The following is a 27,194-nucleotide window of genomic DNA, read 5'->3' on the forward strand; positions in this document are numbered from 1 at the left end:
TGCGGGGCTACCTGTTGATCAGCCGGCGGTGAACGATCTTGAGGATGATGATTCTTTCAGCACAGTCTTTGAGGAAGTCAGACATCTTCTGCTTCAGCTGGGGCTTCATCTCGTGCTTGGCGATCACCTTGAGGTGGTCCCACGAAGCCTTGCAGCGACGCTCCATCTGACACAAGTTCTCCTGCAGCTGGTCGAAATCCACCTGATGGAGCAGGACCTTTATTTATACGCCCAACGAGGACGCCAGACATGATCGAACTTTGGGAACCAACTGGATTATTTGACTTATTTGCTTAATTCCTAGAATCTGTAACTCTTGTGATGCAAAACAGTTTGCCGGTCAGTTTTCTAAAGCGTACTTTTGCGGAACGTGTGATGGCTCCGATCTCGGAGTAGAGGTCGGTGCTCTCTGGGAAGTTTTCCACCACGACGGAGCAGGCGTGGTGCAGCAGCGACTGCTTGTGGACCGTGTCCTTTACTTCTGGGACCTTTTCCAAGTATGTCAGCTCAAAGCCTTTGGCCTGAAAAACATTAGTGGGAAAATATCAAATAACTTCCTGAAAAGTTAAAATCCTGGAGGAAATGACATTTTCATTATCATTTTTTCAAAGCTCATGGGTAAAATTTTAAAGCATAGATTACTGACCGGTCAGAGGAGGTCATCATGGAAAAATAATTTATAATGATGATAATGACAAAATAATTTATATTGCTATTTTCACCCGGTGGTTTGTACTATAAAGTATTTATGTTTCATTTAGCTTAACCAATTCTGATTATTTTTTTCTTCAAAATCGCTGAATTTTCGCATTTTCTCATTCAAATGATCGGAAGCGCAGCCGGAAAGGCAGCAGCGAGCTGAGCGTCACCTGGTATTTATCAACCTCTCACTAACTGCACTGGCTGCCATTTGATGATAATAATTTAGCTTATATAATATAATGTACAGGGGCGGCACAGTGGCGCAGTTGGTAGAGCTGTTGCCTTGCAGCAAGAAGGTCCTGGGTTCGATTCCCGGTCCGGGGTCTTTCTGCATGGAGTTTGCATGTTCTCCCTGTGCATGCGTGGGTTCTCTCCGGGTTCTCCGGCTTCCTCCCACAGTCCAAAAACATGACTGTCAGGTTAATTGGTCTCTCTAAATTCTCCCTAGGTGTGAGTGTGTGTGTGAATGCTTGTATGTCTCTGTGTTGCCCTGCGACAGACTGGCGACCTGTCCAGGGTGAACCCCGCCTCTCGCCCGGAACGTAGCTGGAGAGGCACCAGCAACCCTCCTGAACCCATTAGGGACAAAGGGTGAACAGAAAATGGATGGATGGATGGATATGAATATATTTTTGTCACTAACTGTGTGTGACGTGTTTTGTGTTTTGTGTGCTGAGGAGCGATTATAAACGGCAGAGAACAGATTCGAGGTGAGGCAGGCAGTTCTCTTGCTTCATGGCAGGGGGCGCTCATGATCCCAGACATTGTGACTCCGCAACTGCAGAGTAAGAGACAGTAACAGCGAGCTAGCCATACAGTAAAATCAAGTGCTGCAATATATTTATAGTTTTCTCCTCGTACAACAGCATTACTAATAATCAGAAAATAAACATTAAGCCTAAAACCATACTACTGCAACAGACTTTGTGTGGGAAATATCTGACTGTTTTTTTTTATGGTGTTGTTGTCAGTTGCTATGGCAACGAGTCTGCGCATAGCTGCGCTGATGCAGAGTGAGTAAGTGGTTTTGAGTTGAACTTTGACGGTTTTTCCCTTTGCTGTGGAGCACAGCACGAAATTAATAATATCTACATGTCCAGGTTTCACTGAGTTAACGGAATTATTCTACGGCGGCAGCGCTACCATGCATGACATGTAGAAGAATTGTCTTTTTGCCCTCCAGCTTTGTCCGCATGCGTGAAATTTCCTTACGTAAATAACAACATGCAGGGGATATATATTGTAAATCCGATTATGATTAAGTCAGTGCCTCACCAGCTATGACCCTCACCGCACGTCACTGTTACTGACATAAAAAATCAAAACATTTGGAGCTCTGCTTTTCTAAAACAGAATTACCTTCATGACAAGTATTTCTTGCAAAGAAGGTTTTTCTAAATAGGATTGATGTTGGATGCACGGATGGCCATTTATCAAGCACACATAAAGGTATAATGTGAGTGCTTACTCTTATTTTCCTAGAAATCCCCTATACAGAAGTGTGTAAGGTTCAGGAAAGTAAAGATGATGGATTTCTATTTAACAAGTGTCTTCTACTGATATATAAAGAAAATTGTATCCCTTCATCCATATTTTGATCATAAAAGAGTGAATGTAAGCATGGCAACAATGGTTGCCACTAGTATAACACACAGACAGCACTATGCTATATGTCAATGGTTTGTCTTGCTTGCTGTTCCCACACAGCTTAAAACTATCAGATATTTTAGATCTTCTAGATCCAAAAGAACCTGAAAATGATGTCTCCTACATCACTGTCATTCCCACAGTTGAGCCCCCCCTCTTCCCCCGAAAAGGCGAGTCTTTACACAAAGTGTGGCCTCTGCACTGAATTTGTCATCTTGAATACTACAAGTTGATAACGCCACGCCTGAAACTACTTTAGGACAGAGCCGAGGTGTACTTCTTGGTCTGGTGGAACAGGGAGAATTACCTCCTGGATGCAGATTTGTTCATACCAACACTTTCACCTGACTTTGTCTCACTGATGAAATGACCAAATGAGGTCAAAGGTCACTCAGCACATTCAGACTATGACATCTGCAGGATGTAGTATTGAATCTTTATACACTCTTGTAACCATTCTGTTATAATAGGTTATGAATGTCATGATTTTTCTTATATTTTTCTATTTTTATATTTGTGTAGTTCAGACTCTGCAGTTTCCCACCGGCAACAATTGTTGCCGAGTATAAAACCTACATTTTCACTAACATAACCAACATCAAATGTAATAATTCATAAATATCATGTGTTATGAAGGACTAAGGATTGAAATGCATGCACTTATTTTGCAGGACAAAATGTGGGGTTAAACAGGTTAACTCTGCGTCAGTACAAAACAAGTCTTGGTATCTCCAAGCACAAATCACATCGACAGCTATTATGCTTAAACTTTCCTTTTACGCGTTTACCCATGGTAATTACTTGTATCAGTGACTTGCCCTTTTTCTCAGTGTCTGAGCAAAATAAAAGACGTAACAAATGATGTTCAAATAGTCTGGCCGCACGTTTTTTTAAAGTTTTTTTTAGGCTACGCTCACACAGCAGGTCTTGACGTTTAATTTGGATTTTTTGCTGAAATTCGATTTTTTTTATTTTTTACGTGGTTGTTTATAGTACTAGTTTAATGCGATCAGACTCTTGCGTGAACAGTTTATTACCCAAAAGCAACCTGAATGCACAGAAGAACACAGACGTCACACAGGAGCGCACAGAGAAGACAAGGGATGCTGCTGACTTAGGGTCGATTTTAAAGTTATTGAGTTGTAGAAGGTCACAAGATCGTGACATCACGAGGGTAGCTGATAAAAAGGAAGCACAAAATGGCCTGTGTGGCACACTGACTGAAACTATCTGTTTGGATGTGTGAAGAGTGGTGCGATTGTGAAGTTTGCGTCCTTCAGTGACGCAAACTTCCTGCATAACTTCAGAACTTTCATTTACAGCCATCGTTAAAGTCTGCTGGCTTCTTCTGGTGCATGTGTGACGTCAACGACACAAAATTTGGATAAAATGACCGTTAAGACTGCAAACGCATTGAAAACTGTCAGATGTGCATCCAATTTAGTAACACATATGAAAGTGGCACAGATTGGATTTTTCTGGGGTGAAAATATTAAAATGGAGACGTTCAGATTGTTGTGGAAAAAGTCAGATATGGGGTCAATGTGGCAAGAAAAACAACAACAAAAAAATAAACATCGGATTTGGGTCACAAATCTCTCCTACTGTGAGAACAATAGTCCTAGAGAAATGATGACATATGGTGGAAACATACCAGAAATTACAAATTCTATCTACCAGGGTGCCAGTTTGATAGATCTCCAATCTATTTAAATAAGGAAAAATTTCTATCACCTTCCTCCTCCTTATTAGCTGACAGGAAGCTTACTATCATAATTTTTTGTCGTGCGATGCATATTTTCTGTGCTTTTTCACATATATTCTGACTTCTAAGAAGATGAACTTCCTGTTTTATGTTCTTTTAAAAACAAGGGATGACTCACGTTGACGCCATTGAGGAAATTTCCAATGGACAGCAGCGTAGAGAGGATGCATCTGAGAGTTTTGTTCTTCACCAGCTGCTCCATCCCCTCCTTCAGATCCTGCAGTGGCTCGGCCACTTCCTGTCAGGAGAGCAGTACATCATTAGCGGACCCAAACAGAACTCTCGGAAAACATGTGTTTTACGAGTCTGCGGCAAAACAGGTGCACCTCGCCTCCCGCTACAAATCATCTGCTCTCGCTTAAGGTTCATGAGAGGTTGTTTAAAGGTTGGTCCTGCGCCGTAAAATATACTCCAGGTTGCTTGAACCCTGAGTTTTTTCTAAGCAGCAAGCAACAGCTTTTCCTGTGCGTGCGTGTGCGCGCAGTTGTTTTCTCTGCATGGTATGCTGAGCATTTCGGCGGCGAACAGTCCCCCCGAGACCAGAAGGGTCGGGCCGTGAGCGCCGCTCCGTGAAAAGCCACGGTTGCGTCTCGGGCGCATCGAGATGAAAGGCGGCGAAAAGCCGTAAACTTTAGGTGCGTCTCTTTCTCATGGCTCTCCGGCTTTGAACTTCTCCCCGCGGACGCATTCTTTGCCGGAGTAATCACAGCGCGCATGACGACGAAGGCAGGGGTGCTGCTAATAAAACGTGCATATCTTGTTGTGATGTAACTATTTTGATGTTCTGCAGGATGTTGTTTCTTCCGGGCTGCACAAACAACGGCACACATGCTGCGCACCTTCCCACAAACCTCTGCAGCTAGAGGAGTTGGCGATTTGTTTCCACTTAACATAAAAAACACACTTGGACCGGATGGCACTTGTGCCTGGTGCAACAAATTCTGACACCCGGTAGTCCTCCTCATTGCACTCCAGAAGCATGTAAAGTCAAGTTGAGTTTATTTGTATGGCACATTTCAGCAACAAGGCGGTTCACAGTGCCTTACATCCTAAAAACATCATATGGTCACACATTAAGAAGCAAGCAATACACATTACATTACTAGCTAGTACACATCAAAAATGTTGATCAATGCTCCACTTACTTCTAATCAAAGCCAGCTATGATCAGGTAGGATTTTAGTGTTGACTTAAAGGAAAAAACTGAGTTTTTTGGCTTTTTTTTTTTTCAGTTTCCTGTAAGTTTGTTCCCGATGAGAGGAGCATGGAAACTGAACCCTACTTCTCTGGTGTAACAAGTGTATAAAATGGGTCTTTCTCATTAAGTCCTTACAAAATACATTATGTTTGTGGTATACTCGCAGTCCCTCCAGGAAGCTGCAATCGCATCATGACATTTCATGCCTTTTTTGGTCTTCTTGGGTTTCCATACTTGGGCAGGAAAGTAAGATTAGTGCGTCTCGGAATTTAGCGATCAAGTACAAGATAGACGTGATCAAACAAAGTGTTGTATGTTTGCAAAGACACAAGACAAAGTCTTACCAAGTCATTTTGGTTTAGTTTGTAGGTTAAGTATCTTAATACACCGGACATAAGAGAAGACTAACTTACAAGTAACTTTTAAGAAAGATATAGTAGCTTAAAAGTTACTTGTTAGTAAAACAAGCAAGATATAGTAACTTGTTTTAAGTCAATAATTCCTTAATACTGTTGAAAAGGTTCTTGACATTTCTCCCATGTTATAAGTGTAATAATCTGTCAACAGAGCAAGTGCTGACAAGTTACTTGTAAGTCTGTTTTGTCTTATTCACTTGAGATACTAAAACAAGAAATTAGACCAAAATTGCTTGGTAAGAGTTAGTGTGTCTTTGCAGTGCACATCAGTTTCGATGCGCACTTACATTGACGCCCCCAAGGAAACGTCACCGAAATGAACAAAACTGAAGCACCTCAAGTTCAAACTGACCTTCTCTGTTGCTTCATAGTCCATCTTGAAGGCCCAGAGCTGGAGTCTGGCGGAGAGCTCGCTGATGGAGGACAGCGTGAGGAGGAACTGCTCCGCTGAGCCCAGTGGGACATCCGGATTGGCCAGCTGGGCTTCCTGGATCTTCTGCTTCTCCTCCTCAGTCGGAATCATCGTCAGGAGTTTCTGTGGGACGGGACAGCGATAGATTAGTGGACGCGTGCATGCAACTTCTTTTTTGGAAAATCACCCAACGCTCTCACCTCTATGCCTTCCTTGTTGAGCGCGTACTCATCAAAGTTCAAGATGGCCGTCTTGATGGTGCGCGGCGGAGGCAGGACCGTCAGGCCGATGTTGATGGCGTTGCTCCTCTTCGAATCCAAGACGATGATCTCCTGGCGCTTGCCGTCCGCCGCCGTTTTCTGAGACAAAGGGAAGATGGAGGAAAGGGTCAGGCTCCGCGTCCCGTCCCCATCTGTTCCCGTTTCCTCTTTCACTGTGGTCCACTTTACAGGCCCGTAAGGATTCGACAACTTTTCACCCGACTGCAGCTGTGGGGGCTATATGGATACTGGAAGCAGGAAATACCGCGCGCGTTTAGGTTTTACGAGAGTGTTTGCATCAATTTATAGGCACCGTTTCACACCGCTGCATGACCATATATGACCTTTACCAGAGCTGGAGGGGATTTGAAGCTCTTAAAGGGATGAAGTCATACAATTTTACCTTATAAAAGTGTAACAGAGTAGCTGCCAAGACCTCATATCCACCATGGAAGAGACACCAGTTCACTAACACTTGCAACTCTACTTTACAGTGTTTTATGGTACAGTAATTAACATGCTGGTAGGAAATCTACTTACACTCATCATGAGCATGAGTGCTTTTAACTTTATCTTTAATGCATTCTTTCGTCAGGGTGGTGTCATGATGCAACAAACCTCAGACAACGACAAAAACAACAACTTGGATCTAACGTCCTCTTTTATTTTGGATTTTCTCTCATCCACGAGGTGAAAACGTGTAAAATACATTGAAGCTCAATCTGATTACTTGTAAAAAAAAAATCTACATGCATTTGTGGTCATCAACAAGTTCCTGGTGTAACTCTGGATGGATGTTTGACCACTCTTCCTCTTTAAACAGGTAAAAATTTGTTCATATATATATATATACTGGTGAATTTTCCACAGCAGATCCAGCTTTCTAGGAACAACCATGAAAAAAAATGAATATTGAGTCCTGTTTCACCAATATCACTTAAGGAAAAAACAATCCCTCATCCATCACGATGCGTTCACACTGGTATGGGGTCAAAACCTGACCTCGACCGACGCAAGCCGTCATTTTGTCTTTGTGGAAAAGCTGCTCTGTTTTATTTTCCAGAAGGTTTTTGACTTGTCCATGTGAAACGGGGGCAGCTGCTCGTTTCATTTGACCTTGAAGCCACATCAATCTCAGTCATCAGACTCCTGGCGCCTGTGTGTGAAACATCGCTGTGGACAGAGGTAACGGTGGCCCAAGAGTTTCCACTTCACGGCAACTTCAATCTTCCGGAGATGCTCCTGAACATCCTAAGCAGCTTCACTTCATCAGAGGTGAAAGTTAGGCTAAACCAGAGGTCAGCAATTTGACCTTCTAAAGAGCCAATTCAAAGAAACGTCTGGAGCTGTAAACTTTAAGTGACCCCTGGAAAAAGAAAGTGGCTCAAGTTTTATGAACACCAACTGCTTCAATTATTTACGTTCTACTGTTTAATTAAAGAGCTAAGTCGTTTATCCAATTCTAGGTTCTGGGACAAAAAGGCATTTTAAAACTTTTATGAGAAGACCATAAAACCATTTTCTTAAACCAAAAAACTCCAACTTTACGGGAAAGAAAGACAGAACAAAAGAAGGTACCAAAAATATATGCTTGTATATTTAGTCCTACTTGTATAATAAAAGAAAAACACAAAGATAATATAACAGAAGGAGCTTTTTTCATGTTTATATTACAAACCATTTCTTATTTTGGCAGAAAACTAATTTAATTCAAATGAACTAATTTAATTTCATTGAACTCTACCATTTTGTCCATGACAAGAAGAGAGGTCAATTATCCAGCCAGAATTAAATCAGGACTTTGTGTAGGCTTTACACATGTACACACACTGGTGGGGATGCACATACTTCATACATCTACACAATTTAAACCTTGTTCAGATTAGAGAAAATCTACAAAAAAATCTAAATAATTTTGCACATAATTGTTGCTTGTTGGATCTTTTTAATCCCTCAAAAAAAAAAAACCAGTTTAAATCATTAAAAGCCTCAAATTAAAATTGCAGTCATGATTATGAAGATGAGTGTATGTAAACTTATGACCTCCAGTGTGCTCAATGAGTGGAAATACTTTTATTTTAGGGATTAGCAACATTTCTTTGATAATTCACCTGCTATCCTTTCACACACACTGTGTTGGAGTGCAAGTGAAGTGAACAAAGCCGTCCTGCTAGCCGGCGCTAACCGCCGTCACGCCTCCTGTCACATCAGAACCACGCAGAGCCACCGATGATCGGGCTTCGGCGTAAATTGCAGGTTCTGAAGCGAAGGCTCAGGCGTTCAAAGAGTGAGAGTCCCAGCCTCTGCTCTCCACCTTTGAACCCCACACAGCTCTTATTTAAAGGCTTTATGAAAATTGCAAAGGGATCAAGCCTCCCCTGTTTGATCGGGATCAAACACTCACAACCTCATTTAACCCTAGAAGGTGAAGCATTCGAGAAATCAGAGGGAGAACTTAGAAAATACCCTTAGTAGAACACGGATGAAAACAAATATCCAAACAATAAACTCAAAATAAATGTTTAAAAATTGGGAAATTTAAAAGCAAAAATATCATGAATGGACAATAGAACATTATTCAGTGATTCACTTTATGGCTTAACCACTTTATGGTTCTTTCAACATAAAGTGGAGGTGGCATCTTAGAAATTTAGTTTGGATTTTAACGATGACTTTCAAGAGCTATTCTGCATTTCTTCTATTTTTCTCTGCTTCACCATCACTGAATTACTTTAAGGAGAAAGTAACAGGATTCTGCAGACTTGGTTGCAGAATCCTGCAACCAAGTCTGCAGGATATCCTCATAGTATGAGGATATTGTGTGTTTCTGGTCTGACCAAGCTCAAATCAGAAACATCGAGGACCAATAGCATCAGCATACACGGTGCTTCCCCTGGTCTCTGCTTTTAAACAGGAAGTGAGACTTTAGCTAACAGCACAAAGCTTGACAGGGAGGGAAGGGACACTCAAAATATTGAATATCCCTAACTCAATGGTTCCCAAAGATTTTCTGGGCCCTCCTATGGGTTACAATAAAATCACCCCCAAAAAAGAAAAAGAAACCAACTGGGCACACACATCGTTCAACCAGACATAAATCTACACACATATTTTGTTTTCAAACTCCACTGAAGTTTATTTCACACTTCAGGTTGCAACAAAACACACTACAAACCATCTTTACAGATTGTTTTTTTTCTTTCATTCATCCATACCGCTTCCCGCGCCCCCCATGCAATGGCAATATGCCCCCCCTAGGGGGCGCGCCCCACACTTTGGGAACCACTGCCCTAACTCAAGATTTGGTCTCTTTACCTTGGTCACTGGTATTTCCTTGGATTTGGTCTCAAACAGGTGTTCCAGTTTGGCTGTGTCCAACTTGACAGGTTCCACTTTGGACCAGAAGGAGTCCCCACTCCACTTGTGGTCCTGGTACTGACAGTCTGTGGGACGCACCTGAGGACAAACAGTCAACAGATTGACTCACATCGTTTTCAAAAAATATATTTAAAAAAAAGCAGATCTGGGACATAGAGAAGGAGTCGTTGCCTGAGGACTAAGTGGCTGAACAAACAAAATCACTTTGACAAAATGACGACTAGTCTGGATCCAAACTCTCCTCATTATCTGTGGAGAGTTCAATAAAGCTACTTGTGCACTGAGAAGTCGAGTGGCGATGGGCGACTCAGGAAAAAGATATTCTCTGTTCAGTAGATCAGATAACAGGTTGTGCTGACAAAATTCCTAAATGTGGAAGTTGTTACTGAGCAAACAAGTTTGAGTATCAGTGAGGAGTAATGAAATGAAGGCAGAGGAAGGACAAAAGATGGAAGAAGTTGTTTCTTCTCCGTATACAGAGTCGTGTTTGCTGTTCACTTCGGTCTGTATATTTTAGGTTTTTGTGGCAATAGTGGCCTTTATTTCCAGAATTCAGACAGGAAATCGACAGAGAGAGAGACGTGAAGGAGCGGTCCCAAGCTCAACCCATAAACATCGAGGACCAATAGCATCAGCGAACGTGGTGCTGCCGCAGGCCTCCACTTTTAAACAGGGAGTTAGACTTTAGCTTGAGAAATAAATACACCGGTTCTAGAGCTAACCATCCAAAAGTTGGAAGATAATTTCCTCTTTGTTTCACATTATCAATCACATTATCAATCACATGCCGTTTCACAACGATTCGGCTCCTATGAGTTCAGGGCAGGAAGGCCAACATAAATATAAAACATGTATTGTAGAATGCAGTTAATGCAAACTCCAAAAGGGAAAATGATCAGCAGGTTAGAACTGTTCCTGACTCACCTCGCTCCAGAAGAGCCTAATTGTCTTCTTCTTCTTGTTGAAGAGAGGCGGCTCGGAGGGAGGGGGCGCCGTGGCTGGACCGCTAGAGGAGGGAGGCGGCGGAGGCCTCAAGACGCCGATCAAGGGAGGCGGAGGAGGGCAGCAACCTAGAATGGGGGGCGGCGGAGGAAGCCGTGGGATGAACGGTGGAGGAGGCGGCGGAGGCGGGAGGTCGCCGCACCCTCCCAGCAGAACGGCGTCCAGAATGTCCTTGTCATCGTCGTCCGTCAGGTCGGTGAAGCTGATGTCCCTGATGCGCAGCTCTCGGGGGCTGGCCAGGAGCTGGTCCCAGATGGTGTCCGACTCCTTTTTGGGAGGAGGCGGAGGCGGAGGCGGAGGCGGAGGAGGCGGCTCGTTGGCCGGGGCGTCCAGGTGGGGGTGGGATGAGCCAAGGTCTCTGACCAGGTCACCGAAGCGCTCGGCGATCGGACGGATACCCCGTCGATGCTCCGACTTGTCCTCCTTGTTGCTGCTCTCCAGGCTCGTCTCCTGATGGGTCTCCCTGTCCTCTTCCTCCCCCTCCCCCTTCTCCTCCCGCTCTTCCTCCTCCTCGGCGCTGGGCTTTGAGTTCTGGGAGTACAGCATGTCCAGCATGAAGAGTTTGCTATCGAGGAGCTTGTTGCAATTTTCGTTCACTTCTGCCTCCTTGAAGCCTGGGGGTACAAAAAATAAATAATCCCAAAGTTTATTTTGAAATTCCCAAAAATTAAAGCCACAAAAAGGAGAATTTGGATGATTTTCCTTTAGAGGCTACCCACCATTCTCCGAGCTAACCCTCTCCTCTCTCTCCAAGGTGCTGCTGGCGGAGGAGATGCTGGAGGCCGAGCAGTTGTCCTTCTCGTTTACCTCCTCATTTTGTCGCTCCTTGTCACTGAGGATGCCGCTGTCCTCCTCCGCCTCCTCCTCTCTCTGCTTCTCCACTTCCTGCTCAGGCTCCTTCACGTCCTCCTCCTTGTCCGCCGCCACTTCCTCCTGCACTTCTTCGTCCTCCCCTTCCTTCTGCTCTTCCACTTCCTCTGCTTCAACCCCTGCCTGTTTCTCTTCCGCTTCCACGCTGGCACTGGAGTCGTCGGCTTCTTCTGTCACAAGAGAGTGCAGCTTTTTAGTCAAACTAGAATTTCGTTTGCCTTGAATAAGAGTTTTGAAGACCAGAATTATTTGTAGCGAAGTGCTATTTATGTCTGGCAAAACGTTGGCCTGGATGGAATTGAACCTTTTTCCGGCAAGAAAAATACAAACACGAACAAAGCCTGGCTGTTGGAGGAGCTCGATATGAGCAGGAAATGAGGAATTAAGTTCCTGTTTGCATCGAATCCCGCCCGTGTACACGGTACACACACGTAAATCAGCAGCACAGTCCGCGCAGTGATGCAGGCAGGGTCTGGAAAAACACGCCGCAGACGCTCGCCTGTGTGAGCTACAGTGCCTCGGCCCACAGCTTCGCTTGTGCTCCAAAACAAGGCTGTTTTTTTTGTTTTTTCTTGCATGAGATGTTTGGGGATCACTCTGTCAAAAGATTCTTTCAAAAACCAATTTGACCCTTGCATTCATATCCTCCCTGTCACTGTGAACCTCCCGCATTCCCTCCTCACCCTTACTGCGTCCACGATCTGCCTTCTTTTTTCTCTTCCACTGCACATAGTTGTATACTAATTGAAACGGCAAAGTGAAGCCGTTTTCGTTTTACTGCTAAGGGGCAAAACAGATGCTTGAACAGATGACCGTCTGGTTTTCATCCAGACTCAAGAACCTGCTAACGCACACAAAGATATACAACGCCGTGTCAAAACAAGCCAAAATTCACTAGTTTTAGATACTAATCAGCTAACATTAACGTTGATGTTTGTGGATCCACTGGGGTGTTACTTAATGACAACATGTTAACTCCCTATATCCCACACACACTACAACTCAATGTGTCACCCTGTCACAACAAATATATACATTGTGTGCTACCTTTTATAGCATGTCAAGGCTAGCTTAAAGTTGGCTAGTTTTAGTCTAATATGCCGTTAGATGTTACCAACCTTTTTTGTTTTGTTTTGTTTTACATGTGGGGCCCAAAGATATAATAAATGACCTAAAAGGATTAGCTCCAAACAGGATTGTGTAAGGGCTACCTCACACTAGCATGCTAACTGCTTATTTAGCTTGAATGCAAGGCAACAAAGAGTAAAACGTGTAACACGACATGGATGTTTAACGTTTTTTTCGATACCATCTGAGACCCTGACAACTGACTCTGCCTGTGGAGGAAGTGCAACGTTGTTAACCCCTCTGGGAGCTTTTTAGTCAACCCAACTTTGGGACAAGACTGAGAAACATGGGCCACACATCTATGTGCGTTAGCTAGATATTTTCCCTCATCTTATCTAGCATTTATGAACTTGCTCACCACAGATAAACTCAGCTTTACAGAAGGTTGTCATGCCTACAACGAAAATGTGTCTTTCAACCATTTATCCCCCACAAAATAAGAATTGATTCAAAACGGCATAATGCAACTGAACTGTTTTATCGACAAAATAAAGGCCACGATTTCAGAATCGTATTGTTTCATGAAAAGCAGGTATACCTGGCTGACAGTATCTTGCTTGTAAGGCTAACAGGTTTAATGGACATGCCAGCTTTGCCAGCTTTAGTAGTAAATTAACCTAATACATTTATTGAGATTGATGGATGATGGTTCTTAGTGTGCATGTTTCCCTTGAGCAGAAATATTTTGTCTTTTTTATTTTAGTCGTCCAAGAAATGTTTGGTTTCTTTACAGCAGCAGCGAGTGGGGCCTTATTGAAAGAATGGTAAGTACATAGATTTAATAAAAAACAAAACAAGGTCAACCTTTGTGCTTGCTGCCAGCCTACGCTCTATTGAGCCCAAGATTGGACATTTTGGCGAACCCAGTGTCACCAAAATGACTTTTGGGTGACAAAAAACACCAGGTGATTCTGTTGAGACACGAGTCCTCCTACCAGCCTCAGACGGGGTGCGGGCGGTGAACGGTGTCTCGGGTTCAAGATCAGCTTCTCCTTCCTCCTGGGAGGCAAAGGATGATGGCGTGCTGCTGCGCGATGACGAGGGCCAGGCCTCCGAGGGTTCAAAGGGCAGGCTGAGGTCAGGCCGAGTCCTCGACACCCGGACGCGGTCCCTCTCGTACTCCTCCGCCGCCAGACGTTCTACGTTCTTATACCTGAAGGAGAGCGAAAGATGAGTCGCTGATGTTGGCTAAAGCGAAACCACTTGTTTAAAAATCTCGACCAACGATGGTATGTCGATTATAAACGATGCAACGGAGAGTCAGTGCTGCTGTCAATGCCACTTGAACACGACGTAACAAGTAACTCTCCATGTTCAGGTTCATCTGCTAATCTTTCAGCATCAATCCTGCCAGTCGTAAAGATTTGGAAGAAAGGGAGAGGGAGTAGAGAACAACAACAACAACAACAACAAAAAAAAGCCAGACCTGCTGCAGATCCCTTCCTTACGTCCTTCTCCTTCTTCACTTCCAGCCTTTCTCTGACCACTAAACTTCCCCGTTCAACCTGCTGGCCCTCATGAAAATTTAGGGCACTGAGTCAACCCTCTCTCTCTCTCTCTCTCTCTCTCTTTCAGTGTCTTTCTTCTTTCTCTAGCCCCTCCTCTTTCCCACCGCACTGTGAATGTGTGCAGCTTCTGTTCGGGCTTCATTAGCATCAGGACACTTCAGATGTCTGAAGCAACCAGACACGAACGCTCTGGTGTGTGTTGGGTCCCCTATCTGCATGTGATTAGGCGTGAACCGAAGTTAGTGTGAGCCAAGTGTGTATAGTTGGCTTCAACGTACCGTATGCATACACACACACACACACACACACAAGCGCTGAATGGGAGTTTGCAAAGCACACCTCTCCTGCTGCGAGAGCTGATTGTGAGTTAATCCCTCTTTGAAAACAGAGCATTGTACGTTTCTGCAGAACCGTTCTTGGCCAATTAAAGCACACACTGTTGTATAATCTGCTCATGTTTACTAAGGATGCACCAAAACGGCCACAGAAGCCAGCAGAAATCATCATGGCAAATAAGACAACTTATCTATAATTTACTTAAAGCTACATTCCAGCATATATATATATATATATTTTTTAGATTTTCCACATAATCCATTATTTTAATCTTTTTTTTTTCCTCTCCACATAAACCCTCAAACATCTAATAGCTGAAAGCGAAGAGTACGGCAAACTTTCTTCAGACAAATCGGTAAGCTGGCATCAGGCAGAGTCTCACTTAGGAGACGAAAAAAAATCTAGTTAATAATCTGTGAACCTTTCTTTTCACATAAATGTATGTGAAATACATAATCTATGCTATCTGGCAGAGTTGTTCAGTTGAGAAAACAGCTAGCATGCTTTGAGACTGGACAGAACCTGCAGGAAATGTTAGATGGTAGAATCATAAGGAGTGGTGGAAGACAAACAGTTAGCGTGACAATCTCTCTTTCTTCCCTCAAAACTTATTTTAGGCAGCTGAAGCAACGCAAACTTTCACAAGAGATGGAATGTAGTTAACTATAAAACAGCTTCTCTCCGCTGGTTTAAATTCAGATGAGTTTCAGACTCTTGGCCAGTATTTTGTCTGGTTCTCTTTCACTTCTCAATGCTTTTCAGACTAACTCTGCATTTATAAATGTTGAGCTTTTAGCTCAGCGTGTGTTTCTGCTAGCGCTCGTTTGTGTCAGAGCCGCACAACTGTGTGTGTGCGTGTGGGTGTGTGTGTGTGTGTGTGTTGCAGAAAACCAAACACCAAGTGACGGGTTGAGAAGTCATCACTCCACTGTGAATCTATGTTTTAAAACGTTCACTGTTGCATCTTATTAGAATATATATAATATGTAATTAATATAAAGCTTCTGGGCTGCATGGAATAGAATTAAATTGGATTTAAGAGTTTTACAGCTTAAGTGAAAAACCAGAACAACAAAGATTTCAGGAAATTATTTTCAGTTTTATTATTTGCATTTTGAACACACACATACCTCTTTTGATCCTTTCTTCTTGCTTTAATCTTTTTTTCTTATTTTTCACTTTTCTTTTTTTCAGTCTCCCTTGCTGCCTTCCTTTTCGTTTCCCCAGTCATTTATTTTGTCCTTTCTTCTTTCTGCACCCTCCTCCTTTTCTTATTTTCATCCTTACTACTTCCACGATTCCTTTTGTCATTTTCTCCTTCAGTCTTATTTTCTCTCCTCTTTCTTCCTTCCTTATTAGCTCCCTAACTTTCACAGGTTCCTTTCATCTTCACCACTTTCCTAAATTCGTCACTTCTTCCCTTTCCGTTTTATTTCTTTGCTATTATTATTCATTTCTTTTCTTTATTCTTTGTTGGTTCTTTGTTTCCTTCATTTATTTCCCTGTGGTTTTGCCTACTAATTTGACAAAGTTTTGTTTTTATTTAATTGCTATGCAAAGTTCTTCTCTGACATTTTACATGTTCTGAATAAATAAATAAAAATGTCCAAGATTAATATTAAGGACATTTAAGCATCCTGTTTGTCTGAAGAGCTTTGAGCTGTGAGACATTAGCACTTGTAACATTAGTAGGCTTACTGTAACTGTTTCAACTTTAATAGGTCTAAATATTTAATGTCTTAAAACTCATTCAGCAGCGTCACATATGACTTGTTGCAAAGTGCAGCCCACAGAGAGAGCAGGCTGTCAAACGATCTGTTTTGTTATCTGGAGTTAAAGCTCTAACTCTTCCTTTTGGACCAGATGTTTCTGTGCTGTTTGTCAAGTAAATGGATACCACAGGGACATTAGGTGGGGAGGACACAAAAATGTGTGCTAGCCCCGTAAGCACGACACCCAAATGCGTCGTAAATACAACACACAGCGGCTCCCTCGCGCTGACACGGGTCATCTCCTCAGACACTGGACTCTCACTTAAAAGCGGGGAGCGACAGAGAAACTCTGGGTGCAGCTTTTAAAACAGCTGGCTCGCAAATAAAAAGGGCCACACTGAGAATGACTGGCATGACCCGAGTCCCTCGCTTCCTGTGACTCCCATCTGCACACAAACACAGATTTACAGGCCTCGTGAAAACTCTTCCTGCGTGTAAGGAGAGGATCGGTGCGAGGATTCATCGCGAAGACCTCCGAATCGGGTCGCCTCGAGACGCGCAGCTAAAACAGTCAACTCCCAAACGGGGAGGAGGATGGAGAAAACAGGCGAACTCAGCCACACACACACCCACACACACACGCACACGCACACACACACACACACCCACACACTTCGCTGTGGCAGCTGAGAGCAATGATTCAACCTAAGAACAAGCAGGAACTTACCGCTCCTCTCGCGCGAGCCGGGCCTCTTCCATTTTATCCACATAGTCGCGGCTGGGAAAAACACACAAACAGAGAATTGATACGGATAAACATCATGCCCAGTCCGACCAGCGTGGTGAAGAAAAACCACGGAAAGAAGTAAATTCCAATCTGTGTCGTGGTAAAAACCAGTTTGTTAGATTTCTTTTCTTTTAACCCGCACCTTGAAAGCCAAAACTACATTTAGTAAATCTGAACCATTCTACACGTATGCAATGGATAACTTTACTGACACCAGTGAGGCTAACATGGTGAAATAAATGTAAAAGAAAATGTTGCTTTTCTGTTTTAAGCGTGAGCAAACACAAACATAAAGTTATCAGATTATGAGACATTCATAGCAGCCCCATGGCTTTATAAATAAAATGTCTTATCCTGCTTTAAACCCTGAAGGCAGCGGTGTCAAACTCGTTCTCATCATATCATGATCACAAATGTCCTTAAAGGGCCAGTTGTGACAGAATATATCGATAAACACAACCCACTAACTATTAAAACATTAACAAATATCTGTCTTCGCATTTGATGAGTACTTCTTGAAATTAGCTCATTTCTTCATGTATTTTGGAAATACACAGATAAAAACAGCTTTGATTTGATCACTAGAATCTTCAAAAACGCAACATTTGTATTGAAAGTTATATTTATGTGGCTCTCAAGAGTCTAGAGGGTGTAACGTTCCTCATGCCTTTGAAAGAAAACGCTGCGTCTTTGGTTTCTGCTGCTTCCACTTCCTCACTGTTTTCATCCTCACAGTTTACAGCCGGGAAACTTTCCAAAACGTTGCCTCACCTGTGCTTGTTCCTCTCCTCTCGCTCTATCCTCTGCAGCCTCTCCTCCCTCTCCACACGGCGGCGCTCTCGCTCAGCCGCCAGAGACTCCTGGTGCTGTCGGTAGGACGAGGACAGCAGTCCCCCTAACGCCACCCTAACAACAAACAGGCACTGTCATGAGGACTTCTATATGTTTATTACAAACGTGTTCGATCCTCATTGGTGTGCTTCTTTATTTTTAATTTTTCTTTTCTGTCAGGAAGTGCTGGGAGTAAATGTTGACGTCGCCCCCCTCACCTAGAGGTTGTGGGCGTACTCGGGGTGCTGAGGGAGGCGTACGACGCGACTCCACTCCTAAAGGAAACAAAAAAAACAGTCAAAAAAAAAACAACACTGATGGAAGTCATTAGTCGCCCGGTCGCCTGACAGTCAGCGCGTAAAACTGGAGGCATGAACCCCGAGCAGAACCCCACTGACGTAATACTGCTGGTGCAACACCAGGGTGACCCTAATCACCCACTACTGAAGCCTTGGTGCGATTATGAAACAGTTTCTGGCTTCAGATGTAAAACTTTGCTGCCCAAATGAAAGTGATGACATAACGCCTAAAGAAAACCTCTTGAACTTTTCTTCATTTTATCACCTCACAGAGGCATTTTGGTATGATTTTTTTTTTTTTTTTTTTTTTTGTCGTCGTTATGGTGACTCATTACTCTTAAAAGTCAAAAAAAAATGAAACAAAAAAAAAAGCAACACCAATCAATCACTTTTTTAAGTAACGTCTTGTAAAAAACAGCTGTTTTGTGAAAACCTTTGCGTGCTGTCCTGATCGAATGAGACGAAAACTGAAGTTTTCTGCCTGACTTACAGAAACGCTGCATGGTGGAAACCCTGAACACAACCCCTTCACAGGTTACCACGGTAACATATGGTGGTGGCAGCATCATGGTGTGCTTTCCACTAGTGGGTTTGAGGAAACTAAAAGCAGCTAATTGTAGGGAAAACGCGGTAGAAAACTTCCAAAACGTGAGGAAAAAATGTCAACGGGTGTGAATACATTTGCGACTGGATGTGAATAAAATAATTTTTTATAGCGAAAAAAAGAATGGAAGCAAATTCAGGTACATTGTTTCAGAAACAGAGTTGAACACAATGAATGTACTCACTAACAGAGTCAACTAAGTGACCCTCATTCCTCACAAGCTACATGGTAGTGGTTGTGTGAAAACCCAAAACAAAATAAAGTACTAAAGCAAAGCAAGGAAACAGAAAGAAGAGATAAAGCATTGCTGAAGGATAAGAATCTAAGGGGAATGGGAGTGAGATTTAAAGTCGGAGAAGATAAGAAGGGATCAGTGGATGCAGTGGGGAGCTTGTGCTGAAAAACGGGGGAACAGCTTGGAACTGTGAAAGCTCCCAAAGAGTGCAGATTACCGACCCAGCAGGAGAGCTAATGAAGACTGAGGACAGCTGAGTGACGAGAGGAGAGAGGAAAACTACAGCAGCGATGGACTCAAGGCGCAAAGCGTGTGACGGGAAGGAAGTGAGAAGAAAACAAGTCGGTGAGCAGGAAAAGTGGTGCCGAAAGAAATCCAAAGTCGGTGCCAGAAGACATAAAAGCGAGAAACAGAAAGTGGATGCATAAAAAATGAAAAAAAAAAAAAATATGAAGAAACATCTCCTGACAGCCATGAGAAGAAGAAGAAGAAGAAGTTCTGCTCTCCGTCTGACCTGGGAGGTGTTGTTTTGGGCGACTCCTCGCTGCGTTTAGCCTGAGCCGACGGCGCCGGCTCATCGTCCAGGTCGTACGAGAAGAGGTGGAAGGGCGAGTGGGGCAGGTAGGGGACGTGGTCAGGGGACAGGTGGGAGCTGCCGCGCAGCGGCGGGCTGACTTCCTTGGTGGCGGGGACAGTGACTGTAGAGCGCTTCCTGGCCAGCAGGGTGGCCAGCAGGGAGGGCTGGGACTGGGGGCCGAGACTACTGCCACACTCTGGAGAAGAGGGAGTCGGGGTAGAGGGGCACGACGTAGACGCCAGGTGTATTTCTGCCTGATGCTTCTGCTCATTGTCCTTTTTGGTTCCCTTTCTGGAGGAGATGGTGATGGACTGAAGGGTGGTCCTGTGGACGGTGGACGTAGGGCACGCAGCCCTAGGAGCAGAGGGTTAGATTGAAGGTTTCAGAAAACATACCTGGAGAGAGGCTGTCAACAAAACCACAACAAACATGGGTGGGGCATCGGCAGGTTTCAGCAAGTCAAATTTAAGACCTTTTAATACCCCTTTCAGTGAATTTAAGACTGAATAAACTGTAAACACAGTGGATGGTCGAGGAATCCTGTTGGGTGCCTAGCAAAAACGGTGACATTCCTGGGGTTTGTTTTGCAGCTCTGTGTGTTTCCTACACTGCATATGGTTTACAGAGGGCTATATGCCAAACTAAACACTTTTTAGCTTGGCTTATGACAAGCTAAAAACTTTTCATAAGTTTTTAACCGTCATATTGGATTAAAAGCACCAATGCACCTAGCTTCTCATGGGTTAGCAAAAAAAGTGAGCCAGTGGAACGTCGTCTAGCCAGTTGGTGACAAATTTTCACTTAGTTATACAATAGATGCAGAAAAAGCTAGCTAGCAAGAATACATTCCTAGCTAGTTAGCGGTAGCCTCAACTGTCTTGAATGAAGATGTCTACACACTACTTAAACTCTAGCCTGACAAAAAAAGAGCTACTTATAACAAGATTAAATAGTTCTTTCAAGACAAAATGTAATAATTAACACATTTCACACCAACGTACTTTTCTTTTATGAATTTAAGACATTTTAAGACTTCTTATGAATGCGTTGACACCTTGTTGGGTCAGAAGCTCAAACTAACTGCACATCTAAGACGAAACACACAATCACATTCACTACTGCTTCCCAACACAAAACACCAAGACACGTGAAAGCAGCGCTACATTTGACTTCCATGTCACCACCGAGACCTAAAATACCTGGAGGCGGTCTGATTAGCCCCCTCCTTCTCTTCCGAATCAGATTCAGTCACAGGAGTCTCTTCTTCCTCCTCCTCCTCCTCTTTCTCCTCTACGCCACATTCTTCCTCTCTATGGACGTGGGTGGGCGATGGAGGAGGGAAACGCACACATAACGGGAAGATTCGGGGGGAAAGATTGAGGAAGAGATGAAGCGGTACATGAGACCAGCATGCAAATGGACACCTTCTCATAAACAAGGTCGGTTAGATGAGGCCGACATAATGATTAGAGATGACCTAAGAGCCTCGCGGGCATTTAGTTTGGGAGACGACATGCAGGGACGAGACAAATATTAGATCAAGACGGTTAACAGAACTAACTGGAAACATGAGGAGGAACTATAAAATGACGTGGGGGGACACTGGCGGATGAGTGTTTCTGATTGGACGCTCGGTGCCTCCAGCAGGTCAAGATGCACATGAAGACAAGTTATGACGGCAGGGACGGAGGAAAGGAAGGGAATGCTGGAAGGAGAGATGGAAAACTGATTGGAGATCAGCATCGGGGCGCTGAGATGTTGTTTTGTACCGAAACCAGACGAGCCATGTTGCAGTCGAGTCCACAACTTCAGTGGTGAATGAGATGACTTCTGCTTAAAAATATTCATATGCGTCAATTTATACATTTATTTCACCCCCCATCTTTTGTCATGTTGAATCCAGAACCATGGGGATATTATATTTACGGAAGGTTTCGATCACTTTTGCGATGCACGTATAATAATGAGACGCAGGACAAAGTCAAGAACATGAAAACAAACACGTTAGGAAAAAAAAAAAAAGAATTGGGATTTCCCCTCTTTTTTCTAGATTCGTGTTAATCCTCATGTGCAGAGTTTACGTTTTAAAAATATCTGGGGCTTGGACCTTAATCTGCTCTGGTCACATGACCACGGCTGACCGAGGATGAAAGCAGGACGTTAAGACAAGAGATAACAGACTGGAATTTGTTAAAAACAGATTTCCTAATATGTAGGAAATGATCACAGCACTGCAATATCACTGCACCGGTTTAGCAGAGAGAAGGCTTGGATTAGATTTGGAGATAACTCCGAAGGTGGGATAACACAGCTGAGAGCAGACATCAGGGATGTTTCATCACAGAAGGAAAATCCACACTGTTACTGTGGGACGGGAGGAGGATACACACTGGTGGCTGTTACATCCTGTGCATGAGGGGCAGTCGATGTGCTTCCCGGGAATGTTTGAACTTACATGGACGGAAGGAAACCTGACAGAGCTCTGAGGCAAAAAGCGGTAAAACTATCAGATCCCCTCTTCGAGGTTCACATGTTTGGCTTTGAAAGGTCGTCTTTCAGCAAACTCCATAACTCATCTACGGTCCTGCAGACGAGCGCTCTCACCTCTCGCTGAGATCCTCCGCCCTGTGTCCGCTGAACGGCTGGAAGCCGGCCCTTTGTGGGGCCGCAGGGCCGCAGGGGGCCTGCCCGGGTCGGCCGAGCGAGGCCCGGCGACTCCGACGCCTCTCCAGGCCTCGATGCTTCTCCGCGCCGCCGAGGCTGACGCGCCGGCGGTCGCGGCATCCCGTGGGCGGCGGCTGGCTGCCGTCGTCGCCGTCTTCGTGACGCAGAGTCATCTGGGAGAGAGAGGGAAAAATACGAGAACTGCAAAAATGCCAAGTCTTACCAAGTGTTTTTGGACGACTTTCTAGTGCAAAAACCTTAGTGTGCCTGAAATAAGACAAGACATACAAGTATCATTTCAGCACGATATAGGAACTAAAACTTTTTTGTCAATATTACGATTCTTTGCCTTAAACCAAGGACCCATGTCTTACATTACATGTCTTAATTCTAGTGTACTAAGATATTTGCACTAGAGAAACGAGACCAAAAACAGTTGGTAAGATTTGATGTTTTTGCTGAGTAATAAAACGTTCTTCTCTTGAAGATCCAAGAGAAGCAAGGCAGTACATATACCACATGGCCCATCTGATCCGTAGCACATTGTACATCACCAGTACATAGTTTGTTTGTACCTCGTAAATGTTGAGCTGCTCCACCAAGTCCAGGTCAGTGCCTCTCCTTCCCAGGTGTCTCTGGGATACTGTGTCCATGCCTTGTTCCTCCAGACTGTCCACCATGTCGTAGAAGGAGTCCTGGTCAGGCAGCGCCGCGAGTGTCTGCAGAAACCACCAAAAACACAAGTCACAACATATACGCTATATGTCATGTAGTCAAAGAACACACGTGTCAAATTCAAGGCCTGGAGAGGCAAATCCATGCAGTCTTCTTATGAGGCCCTCTAGGGTCCAGCAGGAAGCTTAAGGAGAACCTTCTAGATGGACCTTGTGAGTTAAATATTACTCTATCAATCAAATCAAAGCAGTTTTTGTCTTTAAACTACCAAACAATCAGGGTTTTTGATCCTGTGATTGCAAAAATTCCCGCGAAATCAACAGAATCCCACACTTTATCACGCTAACGCATTATTGTGAGTTTACTACAAGTTTTCAACAGAAATTGTCAAAAACTATGAGCTCCCGCGATGCTAAATCCCACCTGCAGGTGGCAGTATTTGTCACTTCTACCTCACTGCTGCCTCAACCTCAGATGATGTCCAGTTTTAGTCAGTGATCGATGTGGAGAGTATTAAAAAAAAGTCACTTTTACCATCACACACGAGCGAAGATATTGCAAAATGTCTTGCAAATACGCCTAAATCAGGGATTTTGACCGCAAGATAAAAAAATCCCAGTCATCAGCGTGAAGAGATGTTTAGTGTCATTTAATCTGATCGAATGCAGACACAGCTGTTTGCTAATATTATAGCAACATGAACGGCCCTTTGAGAGCTCTCATGATCTTGACATGGCCCAAGATGAATCATAAAAACTATTAAGAGTGCAATAGTTATGGAGGACCCTGAAGGAGCTCAAAATACCCCAGAGAAGCTCTTATATACCCACCTTGTTGATGAGGGTCATGGCGTAGACCAGCAGCTCGGTGTCCACTCCATCTTTCTCCTGCAAGATCTCCATTGCATTGAACCAAGACTTGCAGCCTGAAATTCGCACGGATAATGAAATATTAACTCTCATCTATCTCTTCTGCATTCAAGCAAACAGAAATCAATATGAGGAGGAGCACATATACGTGGTTGTACCTCTCTTGGTGTCCACGGAGGTGATGGCCTGTATGAGCAGCGGCGCGTTGGACTCGGAGTACTCCACAAACACCAGCAGCAGCTTCAGAGCCGTTTTCACCACCAGCCGGAACTGAAGGGGAGGAAACAAAAAAAAACCCAAACATGAAAACACATTTCTGAAAATGGACTAACCTGGTTTTTGGTGGCTCCTGGTCAGTTTGCCTGTTCTTACCCTCTTTCATAATCACAGCTTACTATTTCCTCCCTTCCCGGTTTTTATTTGATTCCCCAAAATAAAGCATTTCATTCCCCCACTTCACTTGGTGTAGCAGTTGTTGGCTATTCTAGATGGACTGTGGACAAAAATGGTGATATAAATGCTTAAATTTCATGTATATTTGAATACAAGGGTGTATATTTTTTCTTAAGAATGTCATATTCCCAGTGAGTCTGATTCTAATCCTCATTCAACCTGCTTTATTGCATAGAAAAATAAATCATAACAAAATATCTCAGAACTTAACAGCTGGTAGAAAATTCAAATGATCTGTGGAGATAGTGGGAACAAAATGTTTCTTCCATCAAGTGATGGTGGAAGAAACATTTACCTTTTCACACTTTGGTGCAAACAGTGATACGACGACGCTTTGTAGGGGCGACTCAGTTTGCTTCATGCTTTGACACATAATGAATGGCGTAGTCTTAAGATGTGGAAGCAAAGAAAAACAGATGTTACTTTGCTCCTTTGTTTGTCTCCGTCTCTGAGCAAACAGTGGCACTTCTGGGAAGATGTAAACTTGTTTACACAGACGCAGTGCTGGGATTCGGGGATATAAAAACAAAAAAACAAAAAAAAACTCCATAATGCAAAATGCGTTTCAGAGAGGAGAGTCAGTTCACAGAGACAAACTGCAGTTAGGGTTGCATTTGATGCTAAGGGTGACAGTTACGGTCAGGAAATTGGCTGTTACGGTAAAACAGATTATTTTTAGTGTTTTTTTTTTTATAGGATCCTCGTCTCTCTCCCGTGTTGCGTGCGATTTGTCCTCCCTCAGCAACCGGTGAAGTTCTCCAACAAAAGGTGCTGCAGAGTCCTAAATGTGGAGTTTTACATGCCGCACACATTATGATATCTTTTTTACACGCTCTCCGCAAGATCAGCTGAAGAAGGAGAAGGAAAAAATAAATAAACCATGTCAGCTGAGAGCGCAGGCTACATTCCCAGATGTGTTTGTGTGCGTTTCCTTGGATGGCTGCTAAAAATACAGTTTCCCAAACAATGGGTGGCTGTTCAAAGCTAATGACAGCCTGCAGTCTGTTTTTTTTTTTCTTCCTTTCTCTTTTTGTGCACAGACGCTTCGCCGTTACCTTTGAGCCAACCAGAGTGTAGAGCCACTGGATGGTCTCCGGGTGGCCGATGACGCCGTTCATCCCGTCCACGTACAGCATGATCTGCCCCAGGGCTGACGAAAGGATCAAGAGAGAGATACAAGGTTTGAGATATTTATCCACAACTGTTTACTGAATTCAAACCAAAAACAAGCTCATTTAATGGAGACGGATGAGAAATCACGCAGTTTGTAGTTCTGAAGTCTCTCAAAACGGTTTCGACACGTCAACACAATGAAAATAAAAGCAAAAAAAAAAACCATCTTGTGACTTTTGATTGTGCCGTAACATGAGAGAGAGTCTTTTGCTAATTAAGACATCAGAAAAAAAGGAAAAAGAAATTTCTTTGCTGCTTCTCAGTCCGAACCAGTTGTAGACGGCATTATGGAGAAGCACCGTTGTGATGACGTGATGAAGGGGGAAGAGGAGGAGCTTCTTAAAGAAACAGAAGCCCTAATTCAACGTGTCAAATTGCAAAGTCAAATTTATTTGAAGTCACTTTTGATGTATAGCTACAGCATTTTATGATAACTGAAGATAAAATAGTGACTTGATTGTGGAATAAAATGGAACTTTGTGCCAGGAAAATACATTGTACCGCCCCTTTAAATACGGTGCAAACCTCTACTGCAGAGGCTCCAATCCTTTTACATACTTTTAGGGATACAGCTAAAGGAGTATAAACTTTTTTATCCTTGAGGACAATTAAAAAACAAACTAAAACAATTAAAAGTAACTGGAAGTTTGAAAAAATTAAGGGAACCGCTGATTATATATTTATATATATATATATATATATATATACACACAATATTTTAGCCAGTTTTATAATTGTCTTATTATTTTTACTAAACTCAGTTTTACTTTCTACTTTGTCAAAACCGGTGAGTCAGGTCACCGGTTTTCATATTTAAAACCGGTGACCTGACTCACCGGTTTTAAATATGAAAATAGAAATATTACAAAAATAATGTAATTGTATTTCTGCTCTAAGCAGAAATACAATTAAACCAGCTAAGACTGTATCTTTAGAACAACAGGTTGAACTTTTCTCCTCTGCTTTGAGGGAGGTTAAACTTTCACTGACGTCTGCTTCAGTGAAACTCATTGAAAGTCGGCAGCCGCTGCACCTTCCTGTTGAGTTTGGAGCTAGAACGTATAATGACATTAAGCAAATCGTCAGCAATGGGTTTTGTTGCTTTTCATTTTGCCACCTGGAATGGTCTTTGCTTTAGTCCTCCTTAAACATGTTTGAAATCTGTTCTGGTTTCACATTTAGAGTCATGACGGTAGAGCAAATGTTATGTGGCTGAGAGATAAAGAAAGGAAGTTAATTTGAGGTGAAATGAATCAAAAGTGTTGAAATATTCTAACTGTGAGAGTAGATAAAACACTTGGTCCTTCGAGAGCCGGAGCCCAGTATACCGGAAGGATTCTGGCGGCCTGGTGGACCCCAGTACAGACCGTGCTCACGGCAAGTTTCCTGGTGGAAACTTAGCAGAACCTGTTCAAGGGCTGGTGCTCCACCTGCCTGCTGGGATCTGACAGTTGACGGTATTCCACGGAAAGACAACTAAGTGATGAGGTGTTCTCCTCACCCTTTAGAGCTGCAGCGCTCTTTGTGACAGGGATCCTGAAAGCAATAAAAAAAGAGGAGCAGCCAAATGTGTTTTCAGAGCGGTAGGAGAGTGTAATTGATAAACACGTCTCTGTCTGTTCTCCTCGCGAGTATAAAGAATCTAACTCTCTTGTCTTTCCTGTGTTGGTTCAATCTGTTTTTCATAGGTGTC

At 43.4% G+C, this 27,194-nt stretch overlaps 1 protein-coding gene across 5 annotated transcripts in view; it reads right to left on the minus strand.

Moving 5' to 3' along the window:
* The window catches only part of LOC122843148 (FH1/FH2 domain-containing protein 3-like), a 57,663-nt gene that overhangs the window by 6,116 nt on the left and 24,353 nt on the right, over positions 1–27,194 (minus strand). For 2 of the 5 annotated variants that reach the window (XM_044137697.1, XM_044137695.1), the window contains exons 4-23: positions 25,384–25,478; positions 24,034–24,145; positions 23,837–23,931; positions 22,907–23,050; positions 22,272–22,504; positions 22,123–22,149; positions 20,867–20,977; positions 19,605–20,021; positions 18,171–18,227; positions 17,893–18,027; positions 17,062–17,112; positions 13,714–13,931; positions 11,500–11,820; positions 10,703–11,394; positions 9,716–9,856; positions 6,341–6,499; positions 6,081–6,263; positions 4,233–4,352; positions 360–521; positions 12–202 (exon numbers count right to left, since the gene is read on the minus strand). In XM_044137697.1, coding sequence (XP_043993632.1) covers positions 12–202; positions 360–521; positions 4,233–4,352; positions 6,081–6,263; positions 6,341–6,499; positions 9,716–9,856; positions 10,703–11,394; positions 11,500–11,820; positions 13,714–13,931; positions 17,062–17,112; positions 17,893–18,027; positions 18,171–18,227; positions 19,605–20,021; positions 20,867–20,977; positions 22,123–22,149; positions 22,272–22,504; positions 22,907–23,050; positions 23,837–23,931; positions 24,034–24,145; positions 25,384–25,478 — 3,664 coding nt within the window. The remainder of the gene's footprint in view (positions 1–11; positions 203–359; positions 522–4,232; positions 4,353–6,080; positions 6,264–6,340; positions 6,500–9,715; positions 9,857–10,702; positions 11,395–11,499; positions 11,821–13,713; positions 13,932–17,061; positions 17,113–17,892; positions 18,028–18,170; positions 18,228–19,604; positions 20,022–20,866; positions 20,978–22,122; positions 22,150–22,271; positions 22,505–22,906; positions 23,051–23,836; positions 23,932–24,033; positions 24,146–25,383; positions 25,479–27,194) is intronic. The other 3 variants (XM_044137696.1, XM_044137698.1, XM_044137699.1) reach the window with 3 other exon arrangements.

This window comes from Gambusia affinis, linkage group LG14, assembly GCF_019740435.1.
Source record: "Gambusia affinis linkage group LG14, SWU_Gaff_1.0, whole genome shotgun sequence".
In the NCBI taxonomy this organism is placed as follows: domain Eukaryota; kingdom Metazoa; phylum Chordata; class Actinopteri; order Cyprinodontiformes; family Poeciliidae; genus Gambusia; species Gambusia affinis.